Source organism: Dama dama, chromosome 23 (genome assembly GCF_033118175.1).
Source record: "Dama dama isolate Ldn47 chromosome 23, ASM3311817v1, whole genome shotgun sequence".
NCBI classification, from domain to species: Eukaryota; Metazoa; Chordata; class Mammalia; order Artiodactyla; family Cervidae; genus Dama; species Dama dama.
The window spans coordinates 69,758,453-69,785,546 of record NC_083703.1 but is presented as its reverse complement, the minus strand read 5'-3'; the positions used below and the strand labels follow the sequence as shown (position 1 = coordinate 69,785,546).

The window sequence follows — 27,094 nt, the reverse complement described above, 5'->3', positions numbered from 1 at the left end:
ATTCAGGGAGGGAACAAAGAAGTAAGAAACAGACCTCCAACCCCCAGCTGTTGGAGTAGCCTCGAGGCCAGCGTGGTGGTGGAAAGAACTGGAGCGCTGCAGTAAGCTATGGTGAAGGCAGAGGAAACCCAGAGCTATTAAGCACCCACGAGGGCCCCGTGCTGTCCTGAGCACTCTCATATGGACCTCACCTGACCACTGTCAATAGACGGCTGAGGGGAGAGGCTCCCTCCCTCTGTGAGGGAGAGCCCGGGGCCTGCCTCTCTGCTACTTTTAGAGCTGAAGATCAGTTTCAGGTGCCTTGTATCCAAAGGCACAGAAGAGCTGAGACTCTCACCCAAATCTGACTGATTCTGGCCACAGCTGCTGGGGACCACTCCTCACCCTGGGCTCGGCCTGGAGTCTCATCACCTGTTACCAGCTGCTTTCACAGATTTCCCCCTGGGGAAGCTGGAGCACTCCCCTGGGACTCCCCTCAAAGTCCCCACTGACTTCTGCAGTTCTAAGAGCAGGACTGGCAGTGAGGGAAGTCTCCTATCCTCTAGTATCAGGCCTTTGCTACCGCAGGCCTCACTTCTTCCCTCCAGCTTTAGCTCTCACCGACCTCTTTGAAGCCACATCAGAGAAAAGTGCAGAGTAGGAAGAGACGCCCTGAGTTAATAGAGACCAACACGGATAGTGACAGGAGAGGCAAAAGCAGGCCCTAGCTCAAGGAGCTGCCGGTGTTAAAGCCTTTCCTAGAAGTCAGGGGTCTCCCACCAATGGACTCAGATACCATTTCTCAGGGCGAAGTTCTTAGAAACAGACCAATCTGATATCTTCATGTGATACCGAAGCAGCTGCTCCTAATCAGCTGCCCTGACACCCTGCAAAACTCAGGGGCGGGAAAGAGCCCTGATGACAACAGACAGGGGCTAGGTGACCTCCTGGTCCCCACATCGAAATACGTGGCAGCCAGCCCCCTCGACCACATGTACATTTGCTCCCTTCCACTAAAGGGTCCTCCTTGTCAGGGTTCCCACATGTGAAGCACTTACACGCTACACTCGATGCCAAGCACCTTACACGTTCTCACCGAATCCTCACAAAACCTTTATGAGAAAAATGCGTTTGTTACCATCTCTCTTTTAGAGTCGAGAAAGTCACATGCTCAAGGTCACAGAGCAAGCGAGCCGCACAGCAGGCTTTTAATCCAGGCAGTGTGAGTGCTCAGAGCCCTGGTGCTCAGCCACTGCGGCTCCTCTGCCTCCTGCCTCCAGGAGCCTCCACGCCTCCATCACCGCTCATCCGCCTACTGGCTAGCAGACGAGGCATGCTATCTCCCACAGCGGCTCCCGGGTCCCCTTCCTCAACCTCTCCCAGACATCCCACTTCAGCCTCTGGTGACAGCTCTGCCACAGGACAGAGCACGACCCACGAGGCTCAGCACGCCACGGCCCTCCCTACTCTGCCCCCAAACCCACCCTGTGCAGCGGTCCTCAGGGCCTTACCCAGGGCACAGGCAAGGTCCTCAACCACTCAGGCCAGTTCACCAGCCACCTCCCCTGTAAGCCCTCCTGGCTCTCTCCTCTAGACCCCCAGCTTGCTGGGCAGAGCTCATTCCTCTGCACACAGGAAGCTCTGGGCCTGGACCTTTATCATGGTACGGAACACATGGGGTTATAATTACACATCCCCAAACCTGCCTCTTCCAAGAGTTGTTCCTCAACGGCACAGTCCAGGTCTTGTTCATCTTTTGAACTCTCAGTGCCTAGCATTGGGCAAACAGGAGGTGTTCACAGTATCTGCTGAGCAAGCAAATGCCCCTCATTCCAAGGGGCAACCCAAAACAAGCCAGCGGCCAGGATCTCTAACTGATGACTCCAGCCTGTGCACTAAGCCGGGCCCCGGCACACACACACAGGGGAGAAGCTGGAGGTGCTGGGGGCCCCGGCGTGGTGTGCTCAGCTCTCCCAGGCACAGCAAACTCCGTCCCTAGGTTCCCAGGAAAGACAAAGCCCCAGATGTACAGGGGCCTGGCCAGGCTGGCCTGGAAACCCACACATCAGGGCAAGCCGGGGGCGGGGGGGGTGTTGCTGAGGAAACACTGAGAGCTCTGACTTCCCCTGGAAAAACTATAGTCAGACAGGAAACACACATGCGAGGATGGTGAGCTGTGGAGATCCGGACACGTGCTCTCACCCCTCTCCCACGGGGACCAAGCCGGCAGCACAAGGAAAATCCCCGACGCGACAGGCCAGCCCTCCCCGGGCCCAGCCTTCAGAGCTGGCCCTGGGGTCTGTCTCCTCCGTGGTCTGATGGCCACAGGGGTCGGGCCTCAGACTGCGGGTCCCTATGTCACCTCCCCCACGAGCCTGCCTGCCTGGTCCAGGGCATTTGCCTTCTTCTGCCACCCTCCCGCCCCCGGCCTCAAAGGGAGCAGCAACTGTCACCACCATTGTCCTCGTCAGTTTCCCTGAAGGCAAGGGCCTATTTTGATTCACCACCTAAGGAAGCCTAGTGTCTAAAAGGGTATCGATTGTAAAGACAAAGACGAAAACCCGGGGCTGCAATTCCCCACCCGAGCCACTGTGCCCACAGCGACCCCTGACTGAACATGTCAACCCGCAAGTGTGGAGCCACAGCTGAGAAAGGCCGGGGCTGTCTGTCAGGTACAGTCCGAACAGAAAGGTTTCTCTTCAGAGGAGCGATGACCCCAGGATTGGGGGCCTGAGGCCACTCAGAGCACAACGCCAGGGCGTAGAGTGCCCTTGGGATTGGCCGGCCAGCACCTGCCGGGAGGGCTGGGTCCCACTGAGGCTGTCACGGGGCAGCACAGTTCACTCCCTGCATTTCCATTTCCTCGTCTGTAAAGTGGGGTGGCACTCCAGACCACCCCCTGGGGCCCTTTAACGGATCTGCCAAGAAAACATGATGACAAGTCTCTGTAGCACTCAGCAGGAAGTCTGTAATTGCTTTGTACTCATTTATGTCAGTATCTGTAACACAAAAAGCCAAACACCAACCCGGTTCCTGTCACACCACCGTGACAACCAGCACCAACCCCACCCCTTTGAAGCCAAGCTCCTATCCGCGAGGTGAGCACCTGCCGGCCGCATTTCACAAGTGGAGGATGGAGAGAGAGGGCACGGACTCAGGCCTCTCTGTGAGCACCCACCGCGCACTTTCACCGAACCCCATCTCCCTGCAGGCCCACAGATAACCTGAGTCCCACAAGTGTCTCTCTGGCCAGGTTACAGACACTGCGTGGTACCCTGGCAGGGTCAGCAGGAAAAGGCCAGGCATCTGAGGCACCTGGGCAAGAGGCCAGGTGGCAAGGGGCCCTGCTGGCACTCCAAACTTCCTCAGAACCTACACAGGCGGCAGCAGGGATCAGAACCCAGCAATGAGGTGCACCCACAAACAAGCGGCTCTGGGTCAGCTTCAGCGGAAGGCTCCGGCAGCAAGGCCTGAACTGCACACCAGTGTCCATCAGGCTTCTCACCCAGACTCCTTCAGTCTCGGGCTGCAACTTATCAATGGGCCAGGGCCCCTTCTACCTCCTCTGCCCAGGCTCCAGGCCTCTCAAATCCCAGCTCACTGATGAGGTCACTGAATTTGCACCCCTCTGATGGATCCAACCGCAGGGGCTGGGGTTATCAGGTCCTTGGCATTCCTGCCTCCAGCCCCCAAGACCTGAGGCCTGGTGGACTAGCCCCTTGCCTCTCCACACCCCTTCCTTCTGTACAGGCCCCAACTTACAGACAAGAGAGTCACCCACCCAGGAGACAGATGTGCAAGTCTCCTCAAGACAACTCCATACCCTGCTCTACGTGATAGGGGGGTGACTAGTATTTGGGTCGGGGCAAAACAAAACCATTTCCTCCCTTTTCCAGGTAGTGATCTCAGTGAAATGTGAGCTGGGTCCCCATGCTCCTCCCTTCCTGTGCCCTCACCCTTTTGTGCAGCCATACAGTCCCAGTCCAAGGGGGGCAGTCACAGTCGACTACTGTTGTCATGAATAACAGCTTACGTTTATTAAACATTTAGAATGTGTCCGGCAGCACAACGGTTGAAGGCAAGGTTGGATTTGAAGCCCACGTATATTGTTTTACATTAATCCTCTCCTTTACCCACCTAGAATAACCTCATTTGGTGGAGATATTACTCCCACTTCACAGATGGTGACACTAAGGCTCAGAGAAGTAGCTGCCTGGGTGCGATACACAACTAAGACAACGGGCTTCAAGCCCAACCTTGCCTTCAACCGCTGGGCTGCACTTCAACTGCCTGCTTGTCCCGTGCACGGTGTGAAACGCAGCCTCTTAGCCAGAAGTCTACCTGGGAACCTCAGCCAGCCGCTACCAGTTCAGGAGAGCCCCGGGAATCCACAGACACACGAAGGGGCCGTGCCTGAGTCTGATGCCGGGGTGATGTCCCTCCCGCCCTCTGCAGGGTCTGTCCTTCCTCCACTCTGGAATCCAGGCTCTCAAATCATCTCACATTTTCTCCCGCTGGCTGCCAGGGCCCGAGGGGGGCCATGGAGGAAGGCTGCTGTCGTGTGGAAGCTCAGCAGCTGTGTGAGATCGGGAGTGTGCGGCTGAGGATGGCTGTCTCACCACAAGACCTTCCTTCCTCCCCGTCTCCTCAGTCATCCACACGCAGGTACGCCAGACCCAAGGTCTGGAAGACCTTCTCTTGGGGGGTGTCACTTCCTGAACCCTCTTCCTCTTCACAGTCCTAATTCTGAGCCTGGCTCTAACTCCAGCCTCAGGGGGATGGGGGGGTTCTTGCAGGAAGCAACCCACAGCCTGGGGTTGCAGACACATCATCTCACACTTGGAGGCGGGAGAATGAAGGGCAGAGCTGGGGGGCCCATCCGGCCACAGAATAGGCACGCGCTCAGTGGCATCACTCTCTGAAGGATCTGGGGTTTTTCAAAATCCCCCAACTCTCTCTTTCGCAGAAGTAGCCAAGGTCAGGTCTGGGACGGCAAAGAGGCAGGAAATAGTAGCCGCTCCTGGCTCCCTCCTGCCACAGGACGCAGGACACAAAGGGCTGGACCCCAATTTGGCTGTGTCCTCTTGAAGAGTACCTGACACGAAGCAGTGAGGCTGGCCTTTCTGGGGCCAAGCTCTGGAGAATGTGCTTCCAAAGGACAAGGGGAAGCCTGGCCCCTTTCCCTGCCCTGGCGTTGGGAGTCTGCCCACGCACACAGACCTCCAAAATTCAGCTTCAGGACAAAAGAAGCGGCGGGAAAAACATCCACTGCCTCCTCTCGGGCTTTTCCAAACCAAACAAGACCACCTTCCTTCCTGGCCCCAAGAGAGAGATGAGTAGGCCCGCCTCCGCTCCAAAACCAGCCCTACGCCAACATCTGCCTAAGTTCTACTTGGGGAACCCAAAGGTTTCTTTGTAAGTAGGAGCCCGGCCGGGAGGCCCAGAGGTGCACCAGATTGCTCTTTTTGGAAAAACGGTGCATCTGGTCTGGCCTCCGGTTCCGGGGCTGGCGGGGGGAGGACGCTGCCTCGGCCGACATCGCTCCCAGGGTGTGGGGGGACCCGACGTCGGCCCCGCTGGTCTCCAACTCGCTAGGATTTTTAGGCCTCTGGGCAAAGCGCCTGGAACACTCCCCCCTTGCTGAGGGTGGGGGGTGTCCTGTCAGGTGACTGAGGACCCGGATGCCCCCCGCCCCCAGTGACCACCCTGGCCGAGGCGGGGGCGGGGCCCGAAAGTTTGCCGGAGTCTTTCCAGCGGCGGCCCTCGGGCGCGCGCGAGCCGGGGCGCAGACCCCGCGCCGCCCCAGCGCGCGCGCGCGGCGGGCCCGGGGAGCCGGGGGTGTGGGGAGGGGGCGCACTTACTGGCCCCCTCGATCTTGTCGGCGCCTCGGCTCCACGTGATCTGCCGCGTCTCCAGCTTGACCTGGAAGGTCTTCCGCTCGGGCCGCTGCGACTTCTTGGAGTAGAACAAAGTCATGACGGTGCCCACCTCTAGGCTGCGGCAGAGGTGCAGCACCTCGGCGTCCGAGGGCGCGCCGGGCCCGCAGCCGTTGGCGCAGGGGGACGCGGCGCCCGCCATGGCTCGGGGGCCGGGGGCGGCGGCGGCGGCGGCGGCGGCGCAGGCCCGGCGGGAGCGAGCTGGCGGCGGCCGCGGCGCAGGCGGCGGGCGAGCGGACCCCGGCGGCGGCGGCTCCTGCGGGCGGAGACGGGGCGGGGGCTGAGCGGGGGCGGGGCGGCCCTGCAGGCCCCGCCCCAGCCCGCGCGCTGGGAACAAAGGCGCCCGCGCGCCCGTGGGGAGGACCCCCGCCCGCCGCGCCTGCGCCCCGCGATCCCCCCGGACAGGCCCGGCGTCGGGGCACGCGCGCGCGCGTCGCCCGCAATCCGCTAGCCGGACCCTCGGCCCTACGGGGCCTCCTCGCGCCGCCCCGGACACAGCCCGGCTGCCACGGCCGGCCCCGTCACGCGCGGCAACCTCGCGCCGGCCCGGCCGTCTGTTGCGCGCGCACAGGCGGCTGCCCAGCCCACCGTCCCTCACAGGCCCGGCCGCGGCGACCCCTTCCGAAGCCCGCTCGCGGGGCGCCGCCCGCGCGGCCACCGGGAGGAGAAGTGCAGGCCCGGGGCGCCCGCCTGGGCCCGCCGGCCAAACCCGGTACCTGGGAGGGCTGCCCGGCGGAGGGAACCAGGCCAGGCCGGGCCGCCTCACACCGGCGGCGGCGGCGGCGGCGGCGGCGGCGGCGGCGGCGGAGGAGGAGGAGGCGGGTCCTCCGCGCGCCCTCTCCGGGGCGGGGCGGAGGCGGGGCCACCCGGTGATTGGGCGGCAGGCTCTGACGGACAGCCTGCCTGTCCCGCCTCTCCCCCCTCCCTTCCCCCGGCAGCCGGGGGCGGCCCCGCCGGCAGCGCCTGCGACCGTCGGACCCAAGATCTTCCCGGCCCTGCGGCCGAAGTGGCCTCGCGGGTGTGTGTGTGTGTGTGTGTGTGTGTGTGTGTGTGGTGGGGGGGGGGTGGGGGAGTCCCGTTATTCGGAGTAGCCCACAGGCCTGAGCATCCCCTGCGAGCCCTCCAGTGGTTTTGGCCTGGCCATACCCTCCGCACCCCTACGCCGCGAGTCTCCATGCGACTAGGACGTGGGCTCAGGCCCTGTGGCTCCGCACCATTGCTGCAGATGCTCTCCCGAGCTTTGGTTTTCCCGGGCCGACTCTGTCCTTGTTTTCCTCCTCCGTCTCTGGCCGCTGCCTTTTGACACCTCAGCAGCTTCTTTTCCTCCGGGGTGGGTCCTGAGTCAGTTCCCAAGGCGGCCTGACCCTTCCCTCGGCGTCACTGCCCCCCGCCAAATTCAGGCACCCGAGCGCCGAAGCTGTATCCGCCCCCCCCGCCCCCAACCCTGCATCCCGTTACCTGTTCCACGTACCCACGTAGCACAGACATCTCACATCTCTCCTCAAATTGCTTCTCCCTTGGTTTTCAGTTTCTCAGAACATGCCTCTGGTAAGGTGCTCGGGGCTAAAACCGTTGGAGACAGCCTTAGTTCCTCTCTCTCCCTCAACCCCGCAGCACTCCAAGTCCCATTCCCTCTGCCTTCCCATGTCTTCGCTTTGCCCACAACCTCAAGGCTCATCTTCTCTCGTTCAGACTGTTTACCTTCCTTGGTTTTGACTGCGTGTATTCCCTATGCTCTAGTTTGTTTTTTTTAATTTGGCTGTACCGGGTTCTAGTTGCAGCATGCAGGATCTTTTAGTTGGGGGTTGCGGGATCTAGTTCCCTGACCAGGGATCGACCCAGGCTCACTGTGTTGGGAGTGCAGTCTTAGCCATTGGACCACTAGAGAAGCCCCTATGCTCTGGTCTTCAAAATGAAATTAAATCCTGACTCCCTACCTCCAGGCTTAAATCATCCAGAATTCCCATGGCACACAATCCCCTACCTGGCCCAGCAGGTCCGGCATGGTCTGGCCCCTTTCTTTCCCACTTCATCTCTCACCACCTCCCTTTCATTCCATTCTCCAGGCACAAGGTCTTTTGGTGGTTATTCGATTAATTTGTACTCTTTGTGCTGTGCAGCCACTCCCTAGACGCACCCGGGGCAGTCTGATGGCCCCGTCACAGAACACCGCCCAAACTAAAGACACCTTCAGTCACAGTAGAGCCTGTCTGACGGATGTTGAGCCAGACAAAGCAGGACCACGTACTGCGTTTCAGAGGTAAGAGGCCCAGCAGGGCACCCAGCTGATGCTAGAGAAAGATCCAAGGACTTCCCTCCTGGTTCAGTGGTTAAGACGCCATGCTTCCAATGCAGGAGGCACAGATTTGATCCCTGGTTCAGGGAACTAAGATCTCACGTGCCATGTGCTGCTGTTGTTTAATCACTAAGTCGTGTCCAATTCTTTGTGACCCTCAAAAAATGATTAAAAAAAAAAAAATTAGGGAAAGATCCAGGCATCCAGGAATGTGTGAGTACGTATATAAGAGTATGTGCTCAGGCAGGCCACCCAGCTGGGTGATGACTAATGTCTGGGGACTGCCTTTGACTTGTCTTACTGTAGTGGTAGCATGTGTATGTGTGTTGATCCCCTCAAGTGCAGCCCCCAAGGAGCTGAGAATTCAGCCTGAAGTTGAGGCAGCCGTTTGTGCTAATTGGCTGTGGTCACCCAAGGGGAGGCGGAGTGGCTGAGATGGACTGCCCCCTAGTGACAGACCTTTAAAGTAGGCGGGAGGGAATGAAAGGACCCAGTGCCTGGCCCAGCGCTACAAGGTTTGCAGCATGTGCTCACACCTGATCCTTATAATTACTATAATCAGGGATTATTGTTCCCAGTTTACTGATGAGAAACAGATTCAGAGAAGTTCTACGGCTCGCCCCAAGGCCACACAATTAACCAGTGAGGATTTGAACCCCTAAATCTGACACCATGCATATTCTTCCTCACCGGAGAGCCCCTGGCTTCCGTAGGTGCCAGTGGACAGTGGGCACATGGGCTGGCTGGCTACTCAGCAAGGGTGAGGGGAGGCCCCTGGCATGGCTGGCCCTGGCCACAGGAGGCGTGAGTGCAGACCTTGAGCGCTCACAGTGTGTGGCTTGGGCCTGCTGGGGCTTGATGTCGTGCTCGGCCCTGTTTGCAGACTTGAGCTTCCCTGTCTGTGCTCAGTGCTAGTGCCAGGAGTCGGGAGAACAAGAGAAATTCAGCACTAGGCCCCCAGGAATTCACAGATTTAAGACAGGTAAGCACTCTGTTGTGTAGGGACAATTGTGATGGAGGGAAAAAACAGAGAGCTGTGAGCTAAAACATTAGGGAGACCTGCTTCAGATCTAGTAGACAAGGAAGACCTCTTCCTTTTCTGCGGGACTCTGCAGAGGCTGGAAGGATGTGAGGAGATGGCTGGCTGTATTATTAGAGGTGGGTTGGAGGAAAGTCTTTTCTAGACAAGGTGACAGCATATACAAAGGCCCTGAGGCCAGAAAGAGCTTAGTTAAGTCTAGGAATGGGAAGAAGGCTAGAATTTACTGAGAGGGAGCATGGAGTAGGGGGGAGTGGGGGTGTTGGTGAGGCCAGGAAGACAGGTGGGGGGCTGGCTGGGCCCCTTGCTGCTCATCTGATCTTTTCCATTTTCCCAGAAGGCCTCCTAAGTGCTGTTGCCCTCACAACTTGGTGGGCAGTGATGCTTTTTAGAAATCTCCATTTCTCCATTTTCTGAGAGCTTCCCGACATATAGCCCGGGCTTCCTGGCTTCTGCTTTTTGCCTCTGGGGCTGGGCCTCCAGGGGCTTCAGCAATCCCCGCCAACAGGAGCTCATGTTTTCAGCCTGCTGCCAGGTCCTCAATCAGGAAACAGGGCCCCATTTCCTCCTGGGACTTCTGAGCCAGCATCCCAGGCCTCAGGTGCCTGCCTCCACCCAAGGAGACTCAGGAAAAGCAGGGTGAGCCGAGGGTGTGACCAGTATGGGCTTCCCCCAGCTCAGCATATATATATGGGGACGTGGGTGTTACTGGCAGTGCCTGCAGCTGCGCTGGCTGGGAGGCGCAGCCCAGCACCCACACCAGGCACACGCCCATGACATCACCCAGGCTCGCCTCGCTCGAGCCTATTTCTGTCAACACTCATGCTTCAGCATGCTCCGGCGACACCAGTACCTGTGCCTGGAGTCGGGGGGGAGGTGGAGTCCCAGCCCAGCTGCCCCTCTGGCCCTGTGAGCCTGACCCCATGGGTGTTTACTTACCAAACACTTAGAGCATCACTTGACATATGGTAAGCCCCGTAAAACTGCTTTACCCCCAGTGACTCGTTTACTTTTCATGACAGCCCTGAGATAAGTACTTTTATTTATTTTTTTGAACAACTTATTTATTTATGGCTGGGCTGGGTCTTTATTGTTGCACCTGAACTTTCTCTACTTGCGGAGAGCAGGAGCTACTCTCTAGCTGCAGTGCACAGACTTCTCATCATGGTGGCTTCTCTCATTGTCCTCACGGGGCTCTAGGGCTCACGCTCAGCAGGTGCAGCGCACAGGCCTAGTTGCCCCGCGGCCTGGGAAATCTTCCTGGACTGGGGACTGAACCCGTGTTCCCTGCATTGGCAGGCGGGTTCTTAACCACTAGACCACCGCGGAAGTCTGAGATAAATACTCTATTATCCTCATTTTACAGAAGGAAAAACTGAGGCCCGGAGACATTAAGCTAAGAGGCGGCAGAAATGGGATTCAGGCCCATCCAGAGTCCACATCACATTGCCTTCCACCTAGGTATGAAGATTTCAGTATTTTCTTTCCCTGTAATACCCATACCTGATGTGTTTTCTATTTTTGGTTGTTTGGTTACATCTTGTTCCAGGTTGGGTTCTTTGGGACGCCTCTGTGACAGAGGTTAGTGTGCAGGGTGTTTTTTCAGGACACGTCCTTGGGATCAGCACTGTGGAAGGGAGGGAAGAAAATGGGAGGGGGCACTGGGAGAAGTTGAGCTATGATGCAGGTCTGGCGGCAGCCTCAGCCTGCACCCAGGGAGCTCTGTTGCAGTCCCTCCACCAGGCACTGAACGTGGCCTGTCCTGGGCCAAGCGCAGCCCCAGATGTCTGCCACCACGGTGGTCTTAGGGGGCTGATGGTCTCCTAGCAACAAGTGCTCCCTCAAAGGGGAATCTGAGTGGCACATCCCTCTGCCCACCACGGGTGTCTTCTTTCTCAGTCTTAAGTACTCTGAGAATTTCCTAAGAAATCAGAAATATGGTACCATAAAAATGGGATATGCTATTATCTAAAGGAAGAATGTAATTCAGTGAATATGGGTTAGCATGGCTGCGGTGATTGAAAATCAAATTGAGCTTCCTGGTATCCAAAGCAGAAACTTTGTATTCTGATAACTGATTCCTTGGGGGAGAAAGATTTTCCTGAGGTTAAATGATAAGGGAAGTTTCTTAAGGGGACACTTGATTGAAATAGTAGAGAATGTTCTCCGCAGATTAGCAGCAAATCCCCACCCAGTTTTCATTCTTCCCTGTAATGACCTTGAGTGACTGTAGAAGGTATAAAAGTAAAGTGCAGGCAGCTCATACCACAGTTGAAGGTAGGCAGATTTATATACTTGCAGCATCTAATTTAATCCACATATGAAACTTTATTCCTCTTCTTTAAACTTTTCTTTAATTTTTACTTAGTAGTATTTTATGTTAGGTGGCTGACCAGCCCTTCTCATGGGTTTGAGTCAGCCAGCCTGCACCTGGTGCTTAGTAAGTACTCACCTTAGTGCACCTTGAACTCCATCCCTCAACCTGTCGTCTTGGCTGTTAAGCTTTGGTCCCCAGTATCCATCCATGGCTCCACCTTAGTCACCGGGCCTCACACTTCTTAGGTCTCATCCTCCTGCACACCCGTGATGTACTCTCAGCCCCTCGAGAGCCTCGTGTTTTCTGTCTCTCGAGGGGAAACCAGGCTAGGACTCTGTGTTCTCTACAGACCCTGCTTCACCTCTACTGATCGCCGCTCTTGCGGGGCCCAGATGTTGAGGCAGGAGAGCTGGACTTCAGGGACACTGTCATTGCCTCTCTGCAGGCAGAGAAGGGGAGCACCCTTGCTAGCTGCTGTGGCCCAGGCCAGGTCAGACCCACTATTTTTCTACCTTTTCTGCCCTTCTTCCAGCACACGTTCCTGATGCCACCCCTGTAGCAGTGAGACAGCAGAAGGAATCAGACCAAGTTCCCACTCCAGGAGGGGAGAGAGAAATGCCAGCAGACATTTGTCAGCAGAAGACATTTCAGTGTGATAAGGGCCCCTGGAGCACTGGGGAGGGACAGCTGACCTCATTAGACCTGCCGGTGGCTGTGGGCACAGAGTCAAGTGAGAGGTATTCTGCTCCAGATACAAGACTGTCAATCACTTGTTTTCAAATTAAGGTCACCACAGGTGTTTTGTGGCCATTTTTGCAACTACAGCAGAAAGCTTAAAATTATGTTTATTTATTGTTTTTAGCTGCACTGGGTCTTCTTTGCTGTAACAGGCTTTCTCTTGTTGCAGAGAATGGGGACAACTATTTCTTGTGGTATGCGGGCCTCTCATGACAGCATAAATATTTTTAGGGATACATGATTCAGATGTCCACATGTGGCAGTTTATTTAGTTACATATTTTACACGTATTTAAAGTCACATATTATTTTAAATGCTGTATTAATTTATAAGTATTGATTTTTTTCCCACACTAGCCTTTTCAGTAATTATGTTCAAACTTTTTTAAAGTTAGTTAATTATGGCTACACTGGGTCTTCATATCTGCCTGCGGGCTGTCTCTCCCTGGCGGTGAACGGGAGCTACACTCTAGTTGCGGTGCGAGGGCTTCTCATCGCTGTGGCTTCTCTTGTTGTGGAGCACAGGCTCTAGGGCACGTGGGCTCAGTAGTTGTGGCCCATGGGCTTTAGCTGCTCTGCAGCATGTGGAATCTTCCCAGACCAGGGATTGAACCCATGTCCCCTGCATGGGCTGGCGGACTCTCAACCACTGGATCACCAGGGAATTTGCCGTTACAAACTCTTTACATGAATCTTTAACTTCTATATAGTTGTCATCATAAGAGCCCACTTTTTGAGCCATCTAGTGTAAGTTCTGAAAGTGCATCATCATCTCAGTTGGGAAAGAGCACTTATGAAAAACCAGCTTTATTGAGGAATACCCTACAGAAAATTCACCCATTTTAAGTGTAAAGTTTGGAAAGCTTTGACAAATGTATACCCCCCTGTAACCCCCACCCAGTTAAGACATAGGACATTTCCATCACCCCAAACAGTGTTCTGGGTGCCCTTTAAGAGTCCGTCTCATGCTCAGCTTGGCAACACAACAGTAAAATTGGAGCAATACAAAGATTAGCATGGCCCCCCACAAGGATGACATGCAAATTTGTGAAGCGTTCCATATTTAAAAAAAAAAAAAAAAAAGTCAATCTCCCCCGCCCCCAGCAGGCAACCACAAAGTCTACTTTCTGTCACTACAGGTTAGTTTTGCCTGGTCTAAAATTTCATATAAGTAGAATCACAGAGTGTGTACCCTTTGGTCTGCGTTCAGTATAATGTTTTGGAGATTCATCCATGTTGCTGCAGAGAAAATACTTTTTGAATCAGTATGTGATACTGTCAACTGGAACTTTTAACCTAAGCATAATTACTTTTCTGTTTAACATTAAATAGCTTTTTTTTCATTTCTTCTGTAGATACATATCAATGATTGACATAATCCCCACTTACACTGTATTGCTTTAAAAATATTACAGAAACTTTAAAGTGTATATAAATGGAGACAGGATAGCATGGCGAAATGTACCCATCAGACAGTTTAATTATGAACTCTTGGCCACTCTTGTTTCATGTCAAACTCGATACACTAACCCATTCCATATAATTTCGACACTAATCTTAGCTCTATAATGTTGTCTATAAATATTTCAGTGTTTTTCTAAAAGACTCTTTAAAAACATATATACATAACTGCAGTGCCATTTTCAAACCTGAAAAAAATCAACACCGTATTGCTATTTAAAGTCATCTTGAAGAAACCTGTTCGAATGCAGTGCTTGGGATTGTGAGAAATAATTGCCCAGTCTGTGGTAAATTTCTTTGCTTCCTTGTTTACTGGTTTTGTCAGGGGACTAACAATCATCCAAAACTAGCTTGACTGAGGTCATTTCAGGATAATGTGTTTTCTCCAAAAAGTGTTTTTTGGTTCAAAACAAGTTGAGAGAACAACCCATTTTATGGGGGATTTTGTAAAGACTGAAATGTAAGTAAAATTCCTTTTCTCAGGAAAAAAAAAATTTTTAAGTTTTCTATGGAGGAAATACCTGGATTCGATGTATGTGGTATTTAGAAGGTGTTATCAGAATTGGTGATTTACTGGATATGAGAGAGAAAGGTGTGAAGGATGATGTCTGCCCTTGGTTCCAGCTGGGAGACAGAGTGGATGGTGGTGCCTTTCCCTGAGATGTGAAACCACGGCCAGTGGGCTGGTCGTGGCAGGTTCCAAACACAGTTCTAGAGCCCGTGGACATCCCCACCAAGGTGTAGCTGGCAGTGTGTGTCTGGATCTCAGGAGAGGGGCCTAGGTTAGAGGTAGGGATGTGGGGCTCATCACGTTCAAGCGTGAATGAAATCAGCCACAAAAGGGAACCGCAGCCGCTAAGGACCTGATAGAGGTGGTAACAGAAGCCACAGCCCGAGACGGAGGGATAAAATCAGGAGAGGGTGGCACTGTGGAGACCAGCGAGGGGTGCTTTAAGGGAATGATGCCGTTTATGTGTGATGTCCAGGAAAGACAAACCTATAGAGAGGGTAGATTCATGGAGGCTGGAGGTAGGAACGGGGTTAACTGTCCCTGGCATGAGGCATCTTACCGAGGGGATGAAGTTCTAAAACTGATGCACACTGATGGCTGTACCACTCAGTGGTTACTAGAAGTCACCGTATACTGGAAATGGGTGGATTTTATGACACGTTAAGAATCACTAGTGATTTTTGAAGTGTCTGGTGCCACTGCAAGTTTGAGATGCAGAAGCAGAGCCTGGTTAGTGGTTTGGTCGCTCATTCCTGGGTGACTGTGGTCAGAGTGGAAGGGGGTACTGGAAGCAAGATGGGGCAGAAGCTAGTAGCAGTGGGTGGGGGAGTGACCGGGTGGTAGGGGTGACTCATTCCAGGTGCTTGTTTGTGAAATAGAGAGAGGGAGGGGGTGGTGGCTGAAAAGGGCTGGGAGTTGTGGTTTCTTTTTTTTCTTTTTTCATTAAAAAAAAAAGAAAAAAAATGTCACAGAGGCCTGAGGTAGACTTGACAGGGAGAACAGACAGGACCTGCTGACAGGATGTGGGGGGTGGCGGTGAGGGAGGAAGGGGCCAAGCAAAGCACCAGCTTTCTGGCTGGGGCGGCACATGGAAGTGGTCTCCCTCTGCCCACAGCTGGACCCCAGCCTCACACGGAAGGGCCTGACAGGAGAGGGTGGGGCAGACCCTGCACATCCAACCTAAGGGCTGGAAGTGGGAGGAGGGAACCTACCTGCCAGATGACTAGGAAGCGGGGGGTGGTCCTCCTGACTTCATGCTTGGGCGTCCTTTGAGGCCCTGCATACCTGGCCCTCACCTCTGTCTAGCCTCTTCCCTTGTCACAGTGGTCAGGTCAGCTTCCCCCATTCTCTGGCTTGCTCTCCCAGGCCTGCTGCGACTGCCCAGGAAGTCCTTCACAGCTGTTCTTGACCAGCATCTAGTTGCTCTGCACCGGCCCTCAGAAGAACAGTCCTTGCCAGAAAAGGTAGGCACAGGTTTCTGCTCATCAGTTAAATGTGCCCGCAGGGCCTCCTATCCTGTTTTCACTGGTGGCCCAAGGTTGTCCCCTGGCTGTGACAGGTGCTACTCAAGTGCATTGACAGGGCTCATGGACAAGCCTCTCTGTTGCTGTTCCTTACGTCCCAGGGTATAGCTTCCCCAGAACCACTGAACTCAAAATACTTGGCTTCAGTCTCTTGCTCCAAAGCAATAGTGGCTCCATACCCTCCTTTATTCCCTGGGGTGAATGCTGCCTCTCTCACTGGCTGATGAAATAAAGGCTGCCAAGGACCCTTCAGGATTCTCTGCAGTTGGCCCAGCCCCGGCCTCCAAGTTCAGAGACCATCAGGGAGATGGCTATCCTCCCAGAATATACCCTTAGCTGGCAGGCTAGAGGACTTAGGGCTAGCTAAATGATCGGTTCTGACCACTCTGGCCTTCCTGTTACCTGCTTCTTTTGACCAGGAGACTTAATCTTTCAACTTCATCACAGACTTAGCTATAACCTAGGATAAAAGGAGGAACAATTTTTGTAGGGATCCTGACTGACTCGGGTACTAGAGCACCGAGAATTGGTTCTAGACCGCTCCCTCTCTGTCAGAAGGATCTCTCTGTCTGGAGAAGAGCTTCTGGGATTCAGTGTTTTAACTGGCTTAGTATCCTTAATTCCCGCCATCCTGACAGTAACTTAGCCACGTAAGTAGGCCCAAAGAAGCTCCCCACTGCTTCTCACCAGCACACACAGAAGTGTTCTAAAATCTGCTTCCCGAATACACTTGTTCCACTTTGCTCAATAAACCTACCCTAGGCTCCAAATATAGTTCTTGCACCCAACCTGTTCTAGCTTTTCTGTACCCGCCCTCACTTCCTGGGCCTGCCTTCTAAGGATGTGGACTTTGGCTCCCTCCCCTTCAGCCCACACCCACGGTGGCCAGACAGATGCAGCCCCAGCTCCTGGGGAGGGAGGCACCCTTGCAGCCAGGAGCAGGCAGACCACATCCCACACCAAGGCCCAGCCCTGGAGCCCTACTCTGGCCCGGGGCCCTGGGCTAACACAGAGGCAGACACCAAGTTTCCGTTAAGTTGTAGGAATTTATTTTAAATAACCTACAGTTGATTAAAAGGGAATTCATGATAAAAATAGAAGATACTTGAGGAAAGATGTGGGAAATGGACTCTGCACACACGCTAAACTAACAATGCCTCTAAAACTAATGATTATAGCAAAAAATGTCTTCACATTAAAATTCTGCTTTTTATGTGGGTTTTTTTTTCCATTTTTTACACAATTACAAAAAGCCCTAAAATCTTGATTATTTTTCCTTTTTTTTTTTTGGACCAAATACTCATTTTCCTCTAAATTTTTTACCTGTGGAACTTTTATACAATAAAATCTTTCAAGTGAAAGACTGGGGTTTTAAATGAAAAAGATGGGTATCTGAAAGGGCATAGAGAATGCTCAGAACAAAGGATGATGGGAAAATGGTTTCAGTCACTGATTATTTATTATCCTTAGACTCGCTCACCCCTCATCCCTCCCCAGCCCCAATCTACACGATCTTTAAGATCAAGAAAAAGGTTTAAATATTTTAAAATAATTAAAAAGAAATAAAAATTCACATTTAAAAAGGAACACTCAAGTCAGGAAATATTTTCCCATCATGCTTTTCTGTGAACAGGTGTCTGAACCAAAACACTGCCGATGTCACGACTGCTTCAAGTTTAATGAAAATTGATTCCCATGACAATAGATAGTGACAACTCTAACAGGTGCGTTGGGTTTTTGTTCTACTTAATTTTAAATTCCTGAAATGGGGAAGAGGGGAGTTTAGGAATTCATTTCTATTAAAATATAGAAGTTATTGCAAAACCCTAACTGTAAAAACGCACCAATATAATCGGACTTCGTATACAGTAGCTAAGAGAATCCAAATGTTTCAGTGAAACAGTGAATTTGCCTGGCAGAACTCTTGACAAATTCCCATCCACTTGACCCCTTGAAAATAAAAACAAAATTCAAAACAAATCATACAGCTAGAATTTTGATATCTGAAATATTTTTAAATAAGTTGTCCATAGGACAACTGGCTCAGCTCTCCCTTATAATATCTTTTCTCAAAGATGTTGGTTAAGACTTGCTGCCTCTCTCCCTCAGGTGTGAGGGCAAGCGAGGCTCACAGTTTATCCATCTTTCCCAAACCACACTGTTCCTTTTCACAGAACTCTTGCCCCTCAAGACTGGCTAGAACTCGTAGTCCTCGTCAGCCATGTCGATGGCCCAGGCAAACTTCTCCCGCTGGGTTTTGTTGTAAATTTTCTCAATGGGGACCCCCCACTTCTTGCACCTGCAAATAAGGGAGAGAGAAGGGGGGTTAGTGTGTCTCAGGAGACGTGGGTCAGACCCAGTTTGGGGCCTGGATGTGCCACCTTCTGTTCCATCTGGTGAGAAGGAGAATTAATAAGGTACCAGATGTGTTCTTAGGGCTTCGTGTGCTTGACTCACTGAATCCCAACATTCTAAAGTAGGTACGACTGCAGGTGTGTAAATGAAAAAGGTACAGATGAAAAACTAAGAGAAGTTAGGTGATTTGGTTTCATTCTCATGTGGCTAGTGATCATGGAGCTGAAAAGTGAATCCAAGCACGTTGGCTTCAGAGTCCATGCTCTCCACCATTACACTCTATCGCCTCTCAAGCCAACCAAACCTCCAGCACCAGACAGGACATAAAGAAAAGAAAGGGGACAAGAGCTGGCTGGAACCCCTGGCCCACAGGGGATGGCTGCTCCTCTTAAGCCCACAAACTAATAGTTCAAGTTAACTAATAAGCATCTTCCAAAAGAAGTCATTTATTTTGGATGTTATTTTATTGGGGGGGGGGGGGGGGGGGTTTACAGGGAAACAAGTAAACAATGGTGCAAACTCTTTGCATAGGTTGCTCAGATCCGTACTCTCGTTTTTTGTTTTTCTTTTCTCCTTATTTGTACCTTTTTTCCTTCACTTACAAAAAAAAATTTTTTTTTATTGAGAAGTTCAAATGTAGGTAGATGGGCTCATTTTTATTTTTTCCTCCAATAAGGACTAAGAGTCTCCATCCTTATCCTAAAGTTCCACTAGGGGTGGGGACCATACCTGCCTTAGCAGACAAAATAAACACTCCAAGGTGGTATAACAGTATTGACCATTTCAGACCATCCAGGATGTCCCAATGCGTTTGCAGTGTGCACGGCAGAAGACAGGACTCTCTGAAGTGTGCAATGTAGGAACCGCGTGAGAGCTGACATCACCCTTCCCAAGCCAGCAGGGGGCCTTCAAGAAGGGCGTGGTGCTTACCAAGCCACGGTGATCCTTGGGTCCAAATAATTGAGTTTGGAGGTTCCCAAAGCAATCTGTTTATTCTCCTCTCGGTCTGTGGCCTGAACTTCAAGCTTCATGAGCTGCTCCTCCAGTCTCTGGACAGCCTTCTTCTTTGACTCTACAACCCTGGAAGAAAGGAAGTCATCAGGAACTGGGCCTGGCCTCTGGACGGGAGCACCGTATCCCCACATTGCCACCCAGGGGCAGTAAAAGCAGAAAAGCCACAGGCCCAGACATTTCTAGAAGACGTCACTCAGAAACCCTAGGAAAGCTAGGACCTCTGGTTGACGCTGGGACGCTTTTTCTCTCTCACCCAACCCCAGCTTTGCATCACACCAGGCACATACTTCTTGGTCTTTGCATCCTTCAGGACTTTAGCATCAGCCTTAGCACTTTTCAGGTCTCTCCGGGCATCTGCTAGCTGCTCCTTCTTCGCATCAATCTGGGTAGGGAAGAACAACAGTAAGATTTAAGAATGAAGTAAGTCCAGAGAGAAAACAGGGCTCCTCAAGATGTCTCCACCAAGTAGGCTAGCCTAGTGGTTTTGTCTCATTAAAACACCCAGGGGTGGCTTCATGAAGGCATAGAGTAGATATGCAGCGGGTGCTGAATTCCAATGCTACTTGACCATTTATATGCTTCAGTCACCCTTGAAGAAATGAAGGTTTTATGGCAATGACTTCAGTTCAGTTGCTCAGTCGTGTCCGACTCTGCGATTCCATGAATCACAGCACGCCAGGCCTCCCTGTCCATCATCAACTCCTGAAATTTACTCAAACTCATGTCCATCGAGTCGGTGATGCCATACAGCCATCTCACCCTCTGTTGTCGCCTTGTCCTTCTGCCCCTAATCCCTCCCAGCATCAGGGTCTTTTCCAATGAGTCAACTCTTCCCATCAGGGGGCCAAAGTATTGGAGTTTCAGCTTCAGCGTCAGTCCTTCCAATGAACACCCAGGAATGATCTCCTTTAGGATGGACTGGTTGGATCTCCTTGCAGTCCAAGGGACTCTAAAGAGTCTTCTCCAGCACCACAGTTCAAAAGCATCAACTTTTCGGCGCTCAGCTTTTTTCACAGTCCAACTCTCACATCCATACATGACCACTGGCAATGACTTGGGGACCCATTAATCCAGAAACTCGGGGAAAGAACCCACTGGGACTGGGAGTGTAGGTGCTAATCTTTCAATCAGAGAACACTTTGGTTTTAGATACTGGCAAGAGGATGACAGGTGAGAGCTGTTTATCAGATGGATCCTGGGCCAGGTTGTCACCTGCATCTCAAGAATCCTGCAGGAGATACTGTTTATGAAGCTGAGACAAGAGTCCTTACATCTACTGAGCTCAGCTCATTCCTCGGATTCTACCAGCACTCTGAGAAGAGCTGCTAACTCCTCCAGGAAAAAAAAAAAAAAAAAGATGCACTGAAGAGAATACCCAAGGGACTAGAAAATGGCAATTAAAAGGTACCCAGGAAGCCAAACCACTCAGCCTCGTCTGTTCCAAGCCAATACATGGCATGGCCTGGCTTTGGCATTCTGTTTTTAAAAGGCGAGAAAGCTGAGACAGGAAGGAAATTCAAACAGTTATCATTCAAAGCAGATTTGAAAACTTTTTAGCTATGGAGTTCTTTCTCCAAATGAAATCTCCTGGGGCCCCAGTCTTTAAAAGAAGAGAAAAGGACAGTTCCAGCCTCTCTCGCTTGAGAGCACCGGTTTTAAGTTCTCTATTCCTGCTTAAGGACAGCAGCCGGCAGCACCGTGGGGCTGGGGTCGCAGAGTGGTGAGCTCACAGCTGGGACAGGAGAACCCCGACCTGCTATCACCCTGCTAACCCCCAAGGTCAAGGGAACCTCTGCAGAATAAATACATGCCTGACTCTGATACACTGGGCTGTTGCTCTCAGCCTGGCATTGTCTGTTAGATTTACACACACAGCCCAAGACTGGAAACAGAGGCCATCATTGTGAGAGAATTATTAAATGCATTTTACTACGAATGGCTTACTTCCAACATCTATGTTGTCCAAAGTCAAACTGAAGGAACTGACTACACAAAAGCCAGACACCACTAGCCAGATTCTTCTTAAGCTAGAAATGCAACAAACCACAATCTTTTAACCATTTCTGTGAATACTAAATTGGCAGGCTATGTCAAATTCTCTCAAAGCATTAAAGACCCCATTGATTCACTTGGCAAACAGGGGTGTGTGTTTGCTCTGTGGGCACACAGGAGAGGGTTCCTGGGCTTAGAGGGCTCGTCTGGCAGGCAGCCTGGACTGCCCAAACAGTGGTTCCAGAGTGAGGCCAACAAAAGGCCTCCTCATGCTCCAGGGATGGGTCTCCTGAATTAGGTAAACACCACCTGAATATTCATGCTTTTATTTCTGGCTTGAAATGATAGCAATGAGAAGAGTAAATGGTACCACATGACCACTGTTAACAGAGCTGCAAGGATGGGCGGTCTGGACAGGCGCTCTGCCTGCCGGTCACGTGGTCCAAGGATTGGAGACGTCTGTGGACACATTCTTGTGTACTGTGGATGTGTGCACTCCTTCAGGAAAGCCAGGTGGCATGTGAAGCATGAACTGCAGGTTGTATGTGTTTTTTGACCCATATGTACCACACCTGGGTACTTATCTGGAAGAAATGTCAACAGAAGGAGAACCCCCTGGGCCTGGAAACATGTATGCAGCCCCACTCTACAGCAGTGGTTTATGAACTCCAGCTGTCCAGGTATAGTACTTCGTGAGCACAGATGGAAAAAGCAGCAATCTGTAGTTTAATTAACCCCTAGCTAAAACTCATCACTTCTTCAGTTATGAATGTGGGCAACTAAACATAGTATTATCAGTAATACTTATGACTTTATTACCAATAGATGGTATGTGTATTTTCATATTGTAATTGTTGCAGAAATCAAAGTATCATTTATATTCATTACTACCTTGACAGTTACAATTATTAGACCCACCTATTAGTAAAACCATGTCTATTACTATATCAGACCTTTGCGTAAATATATTTCAAGATAATTGGTTTACTTTGTAACCTATGTATCTACTTTGTAGTGAAATAGCTACAAATTCTCATGGTGGGTTAATACATTAGAATGGATTAGTTATGTACCCATGGGTAACACAGAAATGATCATCATCAAATGCTAAGTGCCTTGCAGCTTAAAAGGTCAGTACCAGGCAGAGTTGGAGGAAGGAGAGAGGAATAGCATCTCGTTGTTTGCATGTCAGTCTCTCCCTCTAGGGCAGCAGCTCTGGCACAAAGCCAGTATTCAACAGATGTTTGGTGATGAGCTATATAAAAATATGATTCATGTGAAATGTGTAAAACTAAAAATAGTTGTGCTAGGATTAGGGGAAATTAAATATCATTGTCTCATCATCCTTTCAATTTAAAACAATCTAATTTGGAAACAGTTGTATTTCTGGGCTGTGGAAAGGAGTTGTGAAGACTATCTTTGTATCCATTATCCTCATGTAGAAGGACAATAATTAGCAGTATTTCAAAGAGGCTACATTAAATTTAGCTTTTCAACTCGGAATACTCACTGGACAATGAATACCCGATATTCAGTGTCTCAACCAGGAGTAACTACTATCATATTTCCATGCATCTTTAGTATGAACCTTTCTTCCATAACAGACCCAAGACTGGCCACCTGCCAGCCCAGCCCAGAGGGTGGAGTGTAAATAGCCATAGCAGACATGGTTCTTTTTATTTTGCTACCCCCCACCATCCAGATCCAAAATACCTTAGACTGCAAGTTCATCATGGACTTCTCAAAGGTTTTTGGTGGAGCCCTCTGATGGTTACAAAGAATTGCAACAGCTCGGTTGGCACGGTTATAAGACAGTATCTTTGCAGGGATGTTCTCGTCAGCTGGGAAGAAAGAAAAATGGTGACGAAGAGTCAATTTGTGTAACAAGAGAGCACACACAGTACACCTTCCCCAGCACTCCATCCTGAGGGTTTACTGGGCCTCATCTCATTCAGATGATCACTTCAGGTTCCCCCAAGGCACAAGGTCAAAATCTGAGCGTCAACAGCATCACCTGCTTTCCCCAGTGCTCACCTCCCCTGTCTAACCACCCAAAACAGCACGGAACTGGGACAGATAGCCTAGAGAGGAGGGTGAAATGAAGGGTCCATAAGTTTTACATTTTAAAACCACAAGGCACTGTATCTTCCAGAAAGGAAAATGTTAAGTGTCACCTGAGAAATGTTTTCACTTGCGTCATGTAGCATTCTTTACCACACCCTAAAATATTGACCCTCAACACACCTGCCTTTGGCTTTTTGAACACCATTTTCTAATACCATTTGACATACTTCTAGAGGATAGTGGAAACTCATTAGAATTAAGACTCCAGAGGAAAAAAGCTTGCAGATCTTGGTGATACTTTCAGCAGCCAGTTTTTAGGAAAATACTATCTACTCTTAAAAGGGGGATAAAAAGAAACCTCAGGGAAAGGATCTGCTCCTATGCTGTTTTAGTAACCATGACAACCTTACTCTCTCCAATTTAATAAAACACTGCAACACTTTATCTTCATTTGGTGAGCTCTTAAATAACATAGATACAATACACAAAATACAGGCACTTTCAGAGCAGATAGAAAGCCCCTGTCAGCATTCCTTAAAAGCTTATCTAGAAGAATAGGATTGGGGGAAGACAGAACTGATCTGTTTATCCATCTAATAAGCCTTAGCCCTCTATTTGCGGTGTGGAGGGGAAAAGTTTCTAGTCACAACGTTAATAAGGAAAAGTGGAACAGATCTAGGACTCAGCCGACTAAGGATAGTGGACATCAGCAGTAAGGCTGTGGTCCCTGTCTGGCCAGGCAGTACTTACGAGCTGTGAGTTCCTTTAGCTGCTGCTGTAGCGTGATGGAGGCATTGTATGTACGGAACACCTTGGCTGTCAAGCCCTCCATGAGATCCTGAAGATGTTTATTTAGAATACCAGTCTGGAGGATACAAAGCAACAAAAAGGATGGGATTCAAGTAGCAGCCATACCATCCAGGCCCTCCTGGCAAGCTCTAGGACATTTATGCAATTACAAGTTTACTGTCCTGCCAGTGGGAAGTTAGGAAAAGGTAGAATTCCAGAATACAGAATTACATGTACCTCCCTAAGAAGCACTTTGATCTTAAGCAGACCAATAAAGTATATGTATCCCTCCCTATTAAGACCTTCCCCAGTAAGATTTCAGGGACAGGTCTTGGGTCTCTAGCAGTGGTGACTGAGCTTCCAGCCAGTGCTATGCAGAAGCCAGAGGAGGATAGAAGGCAGGGTTCATCCACCCCATCCCAGGGCTTTGGCCATGGATCTGTGTGTGCCTGAGGAAGGGAGGGTATACAGGGTGCCCCGGGATAGGCTAAGGGCAAAGCCCCAGTCACTCCCAGGCAACCCTCTTCTTCAGCAGCTTGGGAGCCTCTGGCTGGGCCCCTCTTCAACCCGGTGGGCTTTGTCCACTCACATTGAGTCTATCAAAAAGATCATCCTCAGGCTGTTTGTTTTCCATAAATAGTTGTAAGTTCTTAAAAACCTAAAAGAAATAAGCAGAGCCTAATTATTATCTTTACTTTGAAAATAATTACAACATAAACCTTGCAAAAAAAGAAAAACCCCACAAAGCAAAAAGACTAACAACAAAACCAAATCCATATCCTTTATCGAGACTCACCCACCATTAGTATTTTACCTCATTTCCGATTTGTGCAGTGTACATGTACACTCATTTCCTTTCTACATCTATATGTGTATATGCATAATTATTTGTTCAGAGCCATTTCTGGGTACTTACATAATTATGCCCTTTACCCTTGAGTATTTCAGTGTACTTCCTAAGAACAGAGAGATTTTCTTATATACACACACAACTTCTCAGCTTTGTCAATTAGACAGACACATTTTTATCCAATCTTGTTCATATTCCTATTTTGTCAGTTGACCCATTGATGTTCCTCACCTCCCCAGTATGGAATCCAACCTAAACTCAGATATTACATTAATTGTCAGATTTCTTTAGCTTCATTTAATCTGGAACATTTCTGCAGCCAGCAAAACCCAGCTACTGATGAAATATTGGACTGCCGGGGTACTGCACTCTGTCGGGTCAAGCACAATCCTTCTGGGGGCCATGGCATTGCAGCACCTGCTTTAGCTCTGGACTGAGAGGTCCAGAGACTCAAGGGCTACCTTTTTGCTGAATCAGGAGCTGGGGAAAAGTTGAACAAAGCTACAAAAGTGACAAATCTGAAATACAACCAAGGGATACTGAAGTGTGGTTATATCATTAAAACAACACAATGGGATAAACATGACGTGCAACTTGTGGTGAGGGCCAACTCTTTACAGCATGGTCTGTAGCACAGGGTTGGGGTAAAGGGCAGGTGCTCAAAGGAGGTACACAGGACACCAATCAGGACCTCTTCACTCCTTCAAACCATTTTTCCTAGTGTTCATTTTCAGCCAAACACAGAGCACAGGAAAAGCACTCAACAAGTAATGAAAGCAGAAGCAGGCCAGGGAGCTCAGGCCACAGTAACTCACTCGTTTCTCAACGGGGACTTTGTTATAGTATCTGATTGAGTCCTTTCCCAGGAAGTCAAACTCCACCACGTATTCCTGACCATCCAACTCTGGGTGCAGATTGATGTGCTCCACACGAAGCGAGCAGCAACCTACAGTGTCCGCTGTTTCTCCTTCCTCCTTCTCATTGCCTGCTCGCAGAGCAAGCTGTCCAGGGAGGAGATGGGGGGAGGGGGTGCGGGGAGAAGATAAGCACGAATGAAGAAACTTCAATATCATATGCTGTCTAGGAAACCCAAATCAGAAACCTCCCAAGTCTCTTTGGGGCCAGGGCATCAGTCTGCAAGGCCCAGGAATTCTGGATCTGCACTGCTGCTTCTTCCCTTATCAAATAGAGTGTGGGGAGAGAATCAAGGGCTACTAAACTTGCCCAGAAAACCACATGTCTCTTTACTCTGTCCTCTCGAATGGGGATGGAAGAAAGAAGATGTTTAAAACTGTGGGCAATCAGACTCAAAAAGCTAATCTCTGAATTTTTCTTAATTTTTAATTCAGAACTTGTGTTAAATATAAACAGTGCTAAAACCAAGGGAAAACATGAAACCTTTTTTTCCTGAAGGAGTGCGAGAAACTGATCTCCAAAGCACTGTCTTCCAAACTGTAGTTAGGATACATTGGCGATCATTTAACTAGTTTTCATGAATTTGTGTGTCATCCTTACATAGGGGCCATGCTAATCTTCTCTGTATCATTCCAATTTTACTCTGTACTGCCGAAGCAAGCACTATTTAACCAGTTTTAAGGATTATAACCATCCTTTTAAAAAATAAGGAACAGAGGAAAATCTATCAGAACTCGCTGCTCGTAGAAAGGCTGAGCATTGTTTTGTGCGACATTTGTTTCAGTTATACACAAACACAAATATATGTTGGGTTGTGATATAAAATATTTTGGGGGGTGGCACATGGTCAAAGAGTTTGAAAATGTCAGTCTTTCTGGCACATTCAGACTCATGAAAGTCCTTCTACTAGACAGACGAGACAGCAGCAGTCAGTCTGTCCCTCAACACCTGTCCCTCCACTTCTCCCTTCCTTAGTAGGCTAGAGCCTGGGTGAGCAGGACGCCAGATGACTGGGCTGTCACTGCCTCTCCAGCAGTTCTTAAAGTACAGGGCCTGGAGGAATACATGCCTCCTCCATCTTCATGAAGGTGAACATGGTAGGCAGTCTGACAGGAAGATGCCCTCACCTTATCGATGAAGTACAGGGCTACAGCTCTCTGCCGGACTTTCATCTCTTTGGACTTCCAGTCTTCCCTATACTGGTTCCGGATCTTGTCCACACACTTCTTCAGCCTCCGAGCAGTCTCATATTTCTGCCAGTCTTTCTCACCCTGCAAAGACCCAGACCGAAGGGGGTATTGCTTAGGGATAATGGA

The 27,094-nt window shown here is 50.4% G+C and overlaps 2 protein-coding genes, 1 long non-coding RNA gene, 1 other non-coding gene and 1 pseudogene across 4 annotated transcripts in view; 2 read left to right on the top strand and 3 right to left on the bottom strand.

Annotated features, from left to right (window-relative positions):
• Positions 1-6,072, bottom strand: part of PLCG1 (phospholipase C gamma 1) — a 33,946-nt gene extending 27,874 nt beyond the window's left edge. Inside the window, exon 1 of the mRNA XM_061127280.1 lies at positions 5,841-6,072. Within this exon, the coding sequence (XP_060983263.1) occupies positions 5,841-6,057 (217 nt within the window). The 5' untranslated portion in view covers positions 6,058-6,072. The remainder of the gene's footprint in view (positions 1-5,840) is intronic.
• Positions 6,073-6,803: 731 nt separating this feature from the next.
• Positions 6,804-19,084, top strand: LOC133045120 (uncharacterized). Its single transcript, XR_009690133.1, has 6 exons — positions 6,804-6,933; positions 8,036-8,175; positions 10,617-10,711; positions 11,917-12,057; positions 15,642-15,739; positions 18,942-19,084. It is a non-coding gene; the product is annotated as an uncharacterized LOC133045120 (long non-coding RNA).
• LOC133045317 (U6 spliceosomal RNA) lies at positions 13,271-13,371 on the top strand (annotated as a pseudogene).
• Positions 16,826-27,094, bottom strand: part of TOP1 (DNA topoisomerase I) — a 69,425-nt gene continuing 59,156 nt past the window's right edge. Inside the window, exons 13-20 of the mRNA XM_061127285.1 lie at positions 26,906-27,049; positions 25,679-25,864; positions 24,603-24,671; positions 23,975-24,089; positions 22,874-23,001; positions 19,456-19,550; positions 19,085-19,234; positions 16,826-18,098 (exon numbers count right to left, since the gene is read on the bottom strand). Coding sequence (XP_060983268.1) covers positions 17,996-18,098; positions 19,085-19,234; positions 19,456-19,550; positions 22,874-23,001; positions 23,975-24,089; positions 24,603-24,671; positions 25,679-25,864; positions 26,906-27,049 — 990 coding nt within the window. The 3' untranslated portion in view covers positions 16,826-17,995. The remainder of the gene's footprint in view (positions 18,099-19,084; positions 19,235-19,455; positions 19,551-22,873; positions 23,002-23,974; positions 24,090-24,602; positions 24,672-25,678; positions 25,865-26,905; positions 27,050-27,094) is intronic.
• LOC133045303 (U6 spliceosomal RNA) lies at positions 26,338-26,440 on the bottom strand. Its single transcript, XR_009690182.1, has one exon. It is a non-coding gene; the product is annotated as a U6 spliceosomal RNA (small nuclear RNA).